Genomic DNA, 12,163 nt, shown 5'->3' with positions numbered 1-12,163 from the left:
AGTTTTGCAAAAACAAACCCTAATCCCAAGGTAAATATAGTGAGGATGTAATGTCATATATAACCGAATCAGATGTGCGGTGGCACGAAAGTTCGATACAAACGCCATCTCATCCCTTCGTTGAAAGCAAAAAATGGAATAGAAAGTCGGGCCATCTGTTGTGAGATAGCGAAAATATTTTTGTGAAATACAAGTAAATCGTAGTCAACCATTTTAAAAAAAGATGTCGTTGGCATCGAACTTATGTGCTAGGCCGCACGTCTGAATGGCATTACCTCCTCACTATATTTACCTTGCCTAATCCCTTGCTTTGAATGACATTTATTTCCTGCCCCTTGCGAAAGTTAACTATTACCTAGCAGTTTTCCCATCGTGAAAATGATCAATTACATGAAACAAATTTTCGATTCATTTTATGTGAATTGCTTTGCAATCAACTTTAGCGTGGGCAAGCAATAAGCCAGAGTACGTTGAATGCTACGAAAGTAAGTCACGAGTTAACCACTTTGTGATGCTCGGAAACTCATTCAGTAATTTGTTTCGATAATTGTTTTTTCGACAAGTGTAGAGTTTGCATATCCAAGCCGAAGGCTCTTTACTCGATCAACACACTTGACACTTTGCTTTTATCACAAAACTTTTACCTCGTATAATGAATTACTTTCGTATCATCCAACGCAATCTCCTATAGGTTTCTTCCAAGGTCGTTCAAAATGTCAATCGTCATCCACAGAGAAGCCAACACAACCTCACTTTGAAGTTTTAACGAAGAAATTTGTTTAAGTTGCGGTTATGTTTGCTTCTGTGGATGACGGTCGGTTGTTTTCGGCCCGTCAAAATTCGTTTTTACCGTACGATGGAAGAAACCTTTTTCACCATAAAAATTACCTAAACGTTGGATTGTAAGGATCGTGAAAGTCGATTCGCACACATTTTGCTTGTGAATCTTTCTGACAACGACAAATTGAAATAAGACCTAAGTTAACACAACCAGTAACAATTGCCCAGAACTTCCTATCACCCTTCAATTCTATAAAAACATTTTCGAAAACTGACCGTGACACGAGTGTTGATTGAGACAGTTTTTTTCCCTGAAATGTATCTTGCGAGCCGGCTGTGTTTGACTAGACGATATAAACTATACTTATGAGTGTTATGGTCTCATAAAAAGTCACATGGACCACCTCATAACATCATCCAAAAATGAGCAGAAATTATCATTCTTTTCTACGTTGATCGTGTGGTATATAGCAAATGGAGGCGAAAAAAATCTACCAGACCAGCTAAAAGCATTAATCAAATATGTAAAGCCATAATCGAGTAATTCTTAAAAAAAAGTTGTCAAAAGTAAATCTCCTGGATCTACTATTCGATACCCGAAATTCAATGGAAGAAAATATTTCTGCTAGTGACAATCACTTTCAGACACAATTTCCACAAAACTTACAATCCACAAAAATCAGCAATCGAAGTATATTGAAACAATAGAGAGATGTGTCTTTCCGGTGTCACTCTAAATTCTTGTTACAGATCGAGTCTACTTATGTTGTAGACACAAAATCAGCACAACCCACAAATGACACCATCATTTTTTCATGTGATCTCTTGGCGTTGTTTGCTGTATTATTGAAAGCTTATTGATGAGGTGTGATGGGTCAAAGAAATGTTTTGTTGTGTCATTTTTGGTTGTTTGGTAATTTAACGAATGATTTATTGTGTTGATTAGGATTTGAATTAAATTTATTGTTGCCGCGTGTGTGTGTGTGTGTGTGTGCGTTTGTGTGCGGTAAGGTTTTCTCTGCTTGAACGTTGCTTTAATGAAATTGACAAGACGACAACGACGGTAGAGTAAATAAAGATATTTGAATCACACAAAAAAATGGTTTTTCCGTTTCAATTAATAATGTCATGTGTTGGCTATAACCCCATACACCACACACATCCTAAAATGGTCGATGAGGTCGCATCAGTTAACCTGTCACATACGGATATTCATCTGTTATCGATAACGACGACAAAAATAATGACAAGCTCTGGATAATATGGTAAAATACATGTTAAAAAAGTGAAGTGCAAGATTTGAAATCAACAGACTAAAAATGCTTTTATCGATGGAAGTAATAGACCCGATAATATGATCATATGCTTGCCGTCTGTAACAGGTTAACTTTATATTCGCAAGGAATGACACTACGTTCCGCGCGAATTATTAGTTGTACACATTGTTCAGTGCAACCATTCCTTCATAACACAGACCACTAAACACTCGAAGAATTTCTTTTCACGTCATCTACGTTTCAAACGGAGAAGTGAAAACATTCAGAAAAAGCACTAAAGCAATTAGTGCTTTTAGGAACGAAACATCTACTTCCGTTAGTACAGACTCTATATCTCTCTCTCTGTAAAATCGTCATATATCTTCATGCCATCTAGCCTGTGTTTTGAAAACTTAGCTGTTGATCAGCAGATGGCGCTGTGTGAAACGACAATATTATTCTCTCTCGAAGCAGAGAGGTTTTTTGTTTGACATTTTTCTGTCAAACTTTTTGACGTGTCGTGTACAATAAAAACAGATTGAAAATACTGCTTCATGATCAAACTATCAGCGGCCTTAAATTGTGTTTTAATAGTTACTGAACCGATGTAAACGCACCAGTCGAAGTTCTACCGAAACTTATCGTGTGAAATAACTTGCCGTGAAGACATGACGACTCCGCTTTTAGAAATCAACGTAAACAATTTGTTCGAAGAACATACTGTCGCAGAGATACATCAAATCCACAAGAAGTTGCAGAGTGATGTCGAAGCGAAAAAGGAAGAACTTCGAACCATGGTTGGGTAAGACATACCGGACATTCTATTGTCAATGTCATCAACAAATAAAAACTCTCTCGTTGAATCAGTGAACGGTACCGTGACCTCCTGAAAGCAGCCGACACAATTGGTGAAATGAAAAATGCATCCCAAAGTATAACCGATCAAATCGGCAAAGTGATGGGAACGTGTCGCAGTTTAAACGATCAACAATTGCTCGGCTTCAAGTCCGAACCACAGCAGTTCAGAACGTTGGACCGACACACCAACGATTTCTACGGAATTGTCGTGCAAATAAAACTGTTGACCGAATTGCCGGAATTGATATGGACCCGGATTGATGCGGAGGACTACTTTGTGGCGACACAGTTGTTCGTATTTTCGCGGCACATCAGCACAGGTGGGACGAATTTCTCTTTTTCCCTTCACTAATTTCGCTGACCTCAAACATACAACAGGTCTCAAAATGGAGGTGTACCGGTCGATAATGGATTCGTTCCCAGTGGCCAAACGACTGTGGTCGATGCTGAATCCGTTCTTCTACACCATCAAACAGGAATGCATGGCAACACTGGAACGGGAAACATTGACTTCTGCAACGGCGGCCAAATGTTTGGCCAGTCTCATTTTGTTGGAAAACTGTCCGATCGATAAACTGTTCCAGACATTCACCCAGTTGCGGTCGAAAGCATTCAAACAGGCACTGGCTGATAATCCGGAACAGAATGACCGCGTCAAGGAAAAGATTGTCAAAAGTCTGGTCGTGTTGAACGGCAGCATTATGCAGATATTTGAATGTTTCGTGGATGCGGGTGGTAACAACGGACTGTTGCTGGAAGAACTACATCGTGCAATGAGTGACGATGCACCACCAACGCTGTCGCTAATCAAGGAAGAGAATTCGCTTCTGATCAATACACTGCCCGGTGTCATCAAGACTTTCAAGTAAGTGCTACCGACGTTGTTGTGTCTTCCATTGACTCCCAATAATCTGTCGAAATCTCTTCTGTAGACCCAAATTCAATGTTTCTCCGTTGGAGAGCGATAAATTGAAAAGGTTGATGGAGGCATGGCTGCAAGACGTTTCGACGCACACAAAGAACTATCTGAAACCGGTCTTTGATGTTGTGGCGACAGTCAAAACTATTCACAACATTAAGACAGAAGCATTTGCAATGGGTAACTATAATGACACAGTGGCATCAGGTGCCATGGAACCTTTAAATTTTGCAATTTTTTCCGTTCAGAAAAATCGCCAAAATGGCAAACCATTCTCGTGAGACTGAACTTACCATCGAACCTCGATTTGTACAATGTCTACTATCAGCCGCTGATCACCGAACGTTTAAAAGAAATCATCGCCGCGTCCTGGTCAAAGACTATTGAGGAAACGCAGCAGAAAGTTGACGTTTTAATCAAGTCAAAATCGAAAGGTTCGCCACACCACCACCACTATTCTGTCCACTAACGACCTAATGACACTCTCTTTACGCCGTCCACAGATCTTCAAGTGAAAATTTGGGACGATGAGTCGACTGATATTCCACTCAGTTTGAAGCAAGCACTTAGTCAAGACAAGAAATGCCATCGATTGTTATTGAAGTCCAAAGGGTACACACAAAGGGTCATCACCGTTTGTGACACACTCGACAGAAACATGAAAGATTTGTTCGATGACTTGAAGGTGTATCTCGTCGAAGAGTTGGACTCCCGCAACACGAGTAGTCTAACGCTAGAGGATCGTCAACGGATAGCCGGATTTTTAAACGACGCAAGTCGCGATGGTGTTTCACGGTTCGTGACGGCTTACAAAGTTCGTACAATCAAAATTTCATCCAAATGTCCTTTTCAGCCTGATCACAAACATAAAGTCGCTCAACATTCCATCAACCCAGGCGACCGTAATTTCGCTGGCAATTTTGCTTCAAGCAATCGCCGAACTCTGTCCGAATCTAAAACTGTGTCTGACACAACGCCTAACGGGTTCGCTGGATCAATTGTCGCTCGGTACCGGTCAATGGGACGCAATAAGTAACTTGCTGCAAGAGGAAAGTCTTCGTTTCTGGAAAACATGGATCGGACTTTTCGTCAATGAACACCTGGTCGGTGGTCTTTGTTTCGCCGGATCGACAAGCTACACGGAATTGTTGAACGAATTCACCGCCTGGGAAACAATTTCAATCGAAGAAAAGGACGAACTGGACAATCCCATTTTGTCGACCATTCGAGTTCCGTCGCAGGTCAGCCTGTCACTCAATTCATTTCTGTACAAAATGTGTCGATCGCTGAACACCAGTGTACCGCATACGCTTTCGCGTGCCGTTACAACGCTGTTGACGGAAGAAATTGTGGCGAAATTAGTCGAAACGTACCAGAAACTGAGCGCTGACGATTTCGTACGCTCCAATCAAAATATGTCGCTGCAGTGCTTCTTCGATGTGAAATTTATCGGTTTGGTGCTGGTGGCCAGAGAGAATAAATTGTGGAATGAAAAGCTGCAGGCTCTGTGCGGACTGTTCAAGGCGAACATCGATCCGTTCGATTTCGAGCTGTTCCACAACTACATTTTGACGAACGTTAAACGAACGGCCGTTCGAATGCAGGTAAAATTGAAATGAATTTTGGTTGTGCAAAATATCTACATTCCTGCCGTCACAGCTGAAACTCGGCCTGATCCTACCGAATGCGGAGCACATTACAACGTTACTGGGTAATGAGAAGCCAGCGGCGACCACCGACAAAGATCCGAACGTTCTGGCCTTGAGCAGAAACGATTATGCTTCGGGATATTTTCCTCTGTTGCCGGTGACACAAACCAGCAATGTGAAGACATTGAATCCGGGGAAATCGTCCGTTGAGGAGGAAAAGGTAATTTTCTTGATCAAAACTGTGTTGTTACACTACTCGGTATGGATTCGATCAGATGACTTCAAATGGTTTTTCTTTTCTGTTGCCCAGGAATCGGCGACTTAGAACTGTTTTGTCGTAAGATCTTCGCTTTTGCATGCCAGTTTTCAGTTTTCGGTTTTGTGATATTTGTCTCGTCGTTCCGACTCCACCCACTACATCGCATTCTGACCTTTGTGCTTTTGATGCCCTTACCACTTCACCACATTCTAACGTTACCCTTCGCAAAGAATGCCTGACTTTCTTACCTCTGAGCATGGTTCATAGTCGACAATTTCTTGTCGGTTTTTGTGACTTTTTTTTTGTACAAAAATTTCGCCCTTTCGTGCCATCAATTCGCCAACTGTTTCCATTGTTGTTTAATCCATTATTTCATCGATGTGGACTAAACTTCTGGTATCGGTAACCATTTTCAGCAATTGTGGCAACAATCATTGTCCATTTAAACGGCTGATTCTTTTCTGCTTAACTCACAATCGTCGTGACATATCGACGTTAATATGGACAAAGTAGATACAAGACAGGGGATCGTCATGGCAGCAGCATCGCTAAAAGCTTCAGTAAAAAAATCTCTAAAATGTCGACCGCACGACTCATTCAACTAGAGTCTACTGTCCGATGGATTCATGAGTTCATTGTGCTAAGAAAATGACCCCGAAAGAATCGTAAAAGCTTAAAATTATTGAGTAATCGACAGTCTTATGAAATTTTACTCTTATTTCTCACTCGAGTCGCAGAAGAACAGTTTTGACGACCTTTTTCAGTCATGAGTGTCTCTCGAAGTGTTTCGATATAGTCGAGAAAAATAAATCCAAGAAAAGTGAGACACAAACTGACCTTAGGTTTGGTAGGAAATGAACGTAAGCCGTTTAAATTGACGAACGGATTGTTCCTGAAATTTTTTAGAGTTGAACCGATTAACACGTGCGGTTTTGTTTGACCAATTGAATAAACGCTAGCAATTTTGAACAGCCATGAAAAATTGCAGCAAACGCTCCGACTGTTTTGATGCCTTGTTTTAAGATGATTTTAATTATGATTTGGCTACTTTTAATTAGATTAGGAAGCTAATGCTTGAAACTTTAAATTGGACGGATGATTTTGACCAGGTCGCAAAATTAGCTGAACAGCACACTGTTTTGTTGGAACACACTTTGATGGCACATTTATCGTCATTTTATTGTGTTTTTTTGATGCTATCCCAAAATTATCCGTCCACATCCAAGAGAATCCTGTCCGCTCCACATCAACTATAAATTCAAGGCAAATCACTGGTGTAAAATGCGAAAATTTTTAATTTATTCCCAAACACTCAGCCAATTGTCACACAATTAGTATTAAGTTGATGTTTGCGATCGAACGTTTGACATTTTTTGTAGTACAGACAAACTCGTATAAATTGTGTTACCAGAAACGAGTACTAAATATCGTTATACATTTATGCTACCATTTTGAACAACTTGTTTTATGTGTAAACTCGGCCCTTAACGCATTTTCCATCTCAGATTTTCCAACCGACCAAATCGAAGAAATCGTCACAAAGCCAGTCAACATCAAACGTTCTACATCAATCGACGTCGGCGCAAAATTTGGCAAATGTTAAGTCCGGTGCTGCGGCATTCTTTGGGGCCATGTCACAGGACTGGTTTCGATAATTTGTGGGATGTTTGTATTCGATTCTTGTGTGGTTTCGATTTTGTACAAGAAAAATGTAAAAAAATAAAAGAAAAATTGAGCAACCGGAAAACTGTGAGATTTTTTGGCTTTGTTTATTTTGAAATGCCATCCGAAAATCGTTTTATGTACAAATGAGATGGTTGTGTGAGTTTTACGCGTGTTTGGCTTATGTGGAAAATACGAAAATACATTTTGTTTTTGAAGTTGTGTGCACACGTAATGACATCATATTGGTTCACATCTCAGTTCGATTTTGTATATAGAAAGTAGCGTCACCTTCGTCAAGGTCATTTTTCTTTTTAAATAAAACATTTCTTATGATAAGTATCGGCAATATAATACGTTCGGTGGTGCTGGTGATTCTTTATTATTTATAGATTTCTTGTGCGATCCTCACAGTCGCAGTCAGTCCCAGTTGTCTTACAATTATTTTTTGCCACCTGAAAAAATGGAATTTCTATTATTTGCGACTTCGTCCTCAGAGGATTTATGTAGTTGATAAAGACCAGAACAAAGTATGGCAGGGAATGTCTTCTTTGAAAGAAAATGTTAAGACAAAGGTTAAGATAACAATTTTAGTAGATTACGTCACTGTTTGGAAATTTGTACTTTGTCAAGTGTGGCGTTGTCAGCTCGAGTCGAAAGAGAAACAAACAATAGAACAATAGAATAGCTATCGAACTGTAAAAACGATTTTTGACACGCCAAAAACGGATGAGAATATCAACAGAGCCATAACCTCAACGCTTTTTTGAATATTTCGTCAACAATAATTTTTTAGTTAAGTCTCTATGGATGACGTTTTGACAGAACGATAACTATATATGCCCGTTCATATATGAAGTAATGCCTCATTTCCCGGAAATTGAGTAAAATGATTTGTGGATGTGATAAGAATCGAGCTGCAAACAGGCAGTAAAAATCGTAAAAGTTACGAAAAATTTGTGAGAATATTTTCACCAATTATAGCACTAGACTCAATCTAACCAAACTTTAAAAAAATAGCATAAAACGTACACAAGGGCTGATATAAACAAAACGCAGGAAATTTTACCTTTCTTGCCTCCTTTACTATCGGCTGGTTTCGTTGCACCCGCTGCTGGTGTTGCAGCAGCTGCAGCAGGAGCAGCCTTTCCACCTTTTCCACCTTTCTATAAGTAGAAAAATTAAGTTATTAGCTGAAGAAAACACACCTAGCTGACGGTGAGTTGGGACTAACGAGGTTTTACATAGCTAAATTTTAATTATAACAAATGAAAAAGAAGATTTTGTATCAAACAGTCTAAACAGATTTTATTCAAAAGAAGCAATAGACTTGCTAATTATGTTTGTGATATGCCAGCCGCCTGCAATAGGTTATCTATCAATATAAAAAATACTGTTTTGTTGCTTGGTCTGCAGTGCGTTGGTGAAACATAAAATTGAATATAATCCTTATGACATGCGTAGCTTCGATGATTTTTTTAACGGAATTCTATTTTCGAGTATATAGAAATCTCACATAGATCATATACCGATCTACGCATTCACTTAACGAATATGCAGCCCACCATACAATTTTCAACATTCTTCTGTATTACGAGATTGTTTTTCCCAACAAATCCAAATTTCCGTTAATTTTTTACCGCACGAAGTTCATCAGCATAGGGAAATTACATCACCTGTATGATGATCGGGTCTAGAACTTCTTTCGATCAAAGTGTCTGATTTCAAATCTTTTATTTCATTTGTTGTGAACCGACGCACTCCAAGAACAGGCACGAGAACAGAATTTGATAAGAGCTCTCCACGACACAGTAGTCCAAAATTCTCATAGAAATTCATTTTTTTATGTTGGTATAGGCCACTGAGTAACGGACGTTCCATACAAAATAAGAGGCCAAATGACCAGTTAAGAAAATCTGTTCTTGTGCCTGTTATTGGAGTGCCGAGTAAGGTGTTTGAACAGAATTTTTGCGACTATGAAACAGCATTAGTCAGAGATTTTCGTTTGTGTTTGTCCTCTTATCGATAATAACAGATGAATAGCCGTCAGTTATTGGATTGATTCAATCAATAACCACTATTAACACATTCTAAAAATAAGCAAACTATGCAAATATCGAGGCAAATGTACGTCCATGTATTTCAAGATCTTCTTATGATGCATCGAAGACACCGAAATTTATGTCATATGTAGAAAAATATGTAAAAGAAGACACGATCAACGGGAAAAATGAAAAAAAAAAAAAATGCACGAGGAAATTACGCACCAAAAATCATGCGAAAATATTATTTTTTAGGATAGGAAATGTACGAGACGTTTGCTGTACTTCTAAACATTAAAAGGCTCGAAAACCATATTTTTCTTTTGAATAGATACGAATGCGTAGCTAATATCTCTCTGTCTCTTGTGTCTTTTATATATATCATGACGCAAGTAAAGAGAGTAGAAACTTTGACATATCACGTGTATTACGGCACACGGCCTGCAGCCTCGCGTCATAATTATATCATCTAGAGTCTAATAGAGTCCTTTGCACTCGATGTCATAAATAACCACTATACTGTTTGGGGTAGTGGTTTAGGACAGATCGACATAGTGAGTGAGAAAAGTGATTAATAAATATCTTTAACCAGTCTCGACCATAATTTTCTTACATGCTTACATGCGTCCCTCATATCCAACAATAAATAAATTACTTTGAAGAATCGTAATATTCACGTACAACCGTAAAGCATACTCTTATGCGATACACACAATTCACTTTTGTAATTAATGAACGTAAAATGAACACTAAAACACCACCACGTGCCCTTACGAAATAATTAAGTGCAAATCAGTCAACCAATATTCACACATTTAAACTTACATCACCACCGCCACCGCCACCTTTCCCTTTGCCCATCTTCTTATTAAATTTTTTTACCAAAAAACAAATGTAAACTTCACAACAGCACTATCGCAGCAGTAATGAATGAAGACCGAAGACGTTTTTGGGATAGTTTTTCTTTTTGGTGTGTATAGAAGAGGTATATCGTGTTGGTATTGGCCTCTCTGCCATCACCCGGAACTATAAAACTATAAAACTAAACTTATTATATACTCAAGTCAAACGTTTTCTTCTCTTTTTCTCTTGTGTGTATGGGTGTATGTGCTCGGAAAATTGTTTACACCGAAACGTGAACATTTTTCACATTAAATTCTGATGGACATCTTATGTACTATACATCAGTTACATAGGCACACATACAGTGAGTTCAATAGTCTAAAATCGCCGTTTAGTTTTAATGTTCTTTTACTGGCTTGTGGTGGAAGTCCAAAAGTCGAAAAGGGTGTTTTTTGTCAGTGATTTACTGCTTATTAAGACACACGGTGGGGCTGAACGAATTTTAAATAAACATGTACACTTCCATCTCGGTTCTTTTCATAGCTGAGTTAGAGGAGGCTTGTACTATTTCAACGGCACATGTTGCAGGCGCAACCGCTGAGCCGTTTCTCAGAACTAGGTATATCGTCGCCCGACCCCACGATAGTTGCTGGACCGGTGTTTGAAACTGGAATCGGTAGAGGGACAAATTTTAAGAACAACCATGTAAAAATTATTGCTCTCGGTCGCAGAGCAATAGGAGCTGAAAGTCACAATTTTACCTTCTTCACAGTGTAATGTCTCCACGACGAACCGCCCAACCCAGCACTGTAACAGCGATTCTAGACGAGAGACATGTGCCCTTTCGAATGGCAATAAGAAAATTTTTAAAGTGGTGTCGTTTGGTACATTTTTCAGAATAGTCAATTTTTTGCTACTCTTGGTGAACTTTGGCTACTTGCATACCTTGCCAGTTGACATATTTCAACACGACATACTTTGTAAAAGTTAGCCTGAAGCCTGAAGCTTTACAATGATACCAATTATGCCATGATTTCCAGCAATAACTATTTATGATAAAGATTTTGCATCGACGTCGGGCTACTAGAGCTATCTGGGCATATCAACAAAGCTTCGTTAAAAAAAGCTCCGACAGAGCCTAATCCATTTTTCAAAAAAAAATCCTCAGAAATTTCGTAGATCATTTTTGTATAATGAAGATCATGAAGCATCTTGAGCTTCTTTTGTATTCCTTGACCTTGCAGCATACGAGCATCTTTTGTATTCCACTGAAATATTCCACATTTCCAATGCTATTCAAAATATACCTACTCAAAGCTTTTGAAAGCTCTACAAAGATATAACATATAAAGATGCAGTGTTGCAGTGTAGTTTCAAGATGCAGTGTTGCAGTGTAGTTTCAAAATACAATCCTTTTATGGAGAAATAGCTATTACGTACAAACCTTCCAAGAAGTGCGATGGGTGACAGGAGCCAATTGAACAACAAATGGAACAAAAGGAACATCGGCTTAACCATGGAAGGCACTCTGAAAACTGGTTCTGTAAATGCTAGCGGTATGCCAAAGTAGTCCGTATTAAGTGCACAGTTCATTTATTCTCGCTTTCGTAATTCTATGCCTATGTCGCCTATGTTTAAGAATGGCAGAAATGACTTCAATATTATTCTATTATATGAAGGATGAATACTGGTGGATTTTTCGTTATGCTTATACGTTCATGGATTGAATTCGATGATCGATCGATTTCGATCAGCAGGACGAAACGGTGTCTCTATAGTTACTCTAGGATACGACTTGACTGGACAAATTTTCTTCTTTTCAATATTCGTTATTAATTTTCTGACGATTTAGTCGTGCATCAACAACATCACATCACGAATGTTCATTAATTGCA

General features: G+C 38.9%; 1 protein-coding gene and 1 long non-coding RNA gene across 3 annotated transcripts; one reads left to right on the top strand and one right to left on the bottom strand.

Annotated features, from left to right (window-relative positions):
• The first annotated feature begins 2,540 nt into the window (after positions 1–2,540).
• LOC119076022 (conserved oligomeric Golgi complex subunit 1) lies at positions 2,541–7,468 on the top strand. 2 transcript variants are annotated; one of them, XM_037182623.1, is made up of 9 exons: positions 2,541–2,838; positions 2,904–3,214; positions 3,273–3,759; positions 3,827–3,993; positions 4,062–4,247; positions 4,317–4,608; positions 4,667–5,417; positions 5,473–5,682; positions 7,227–7,468. In XM_037182623.1, exons 1-9 carry the CDS (start codon positions 2,705–2,707, stop codon positions 7,374–7,376), a joined length of 2,688 nt encoding a protein of 895 aa, XP_037038518.1. In that variant the 5' UTR covers positions 2,541–2,704; the 3' UTR covers positions 7,377–7,468. The 2 variants fall into 2 exon arrangements, with proteins under 2 accessions (XP_037038518.1, XP_037038519.1); XM_037182624.1 differs by lacking the exon at positions 7,227–7,468 and adding an exon at positions 5,773–5,922.
• LOC119076178 lies at positions 7,449–10,436 on the bottom strand. Its single transcript, XR_005087546.1, has 3 exons — positions 10,251–10,436; positions 8,453–8,549; positions 7,449–7,838 (listed from the first exon to the last, which is right to left on the bottom strand). It is a non-coding gene; the product is annotated as an uncharacterized LOC119076178 (long non-coding RNA).
• Positions 10,437–12,163: the final 1,727 nt, after the last annotated feature.

The sequence above is a fragment of the Bradysia coprophila genome, unplaced genomic scaffold (genome assembly GCF_014529535.1).
Source record: "Bradysia coprophila strain Holo2 unplaced genomic scaffold, BU_Bcop_v1 contig_232, whole genome shotgun sequence".
Lineage (NCBI taxonomy): Eukaryota > Metazoa > Arthropoda > Insecta > Diptera > Sciaridae > Bradysia > Bradysia coprophila.
This window is presented reverse-complemented; position numbering and strand designations above follow the sequence as displayed.

What these genes read in the sequence shown, in the direction of transcription:
- LOC119076022 (XM_037182623.1), top strand. Translation starts at nt 2,705, where the DNA reads ATGACGACTCCGCTTTTAGAAATCAACGTAAACAATTTGTTCGAAGAA. An exon ending in AATCAAGTCAAAATCGAAAG is followed by an intron (nt 4,248 to 4,316) that starts GTTCGCCACACC and finishes CGCCGTCCACAG; the next exon opens with ATCTTCAAGTGAAAATTTGG. An exon ending in GAACGGCCGTTCGAATGCAG is followed by an intron (nt 5,418 to 5,472) that starts GTAAAATTGAAA and finishes CTGCCGTCACAG; the next exon opens with CTGAAACTCGGCCTGATCCT.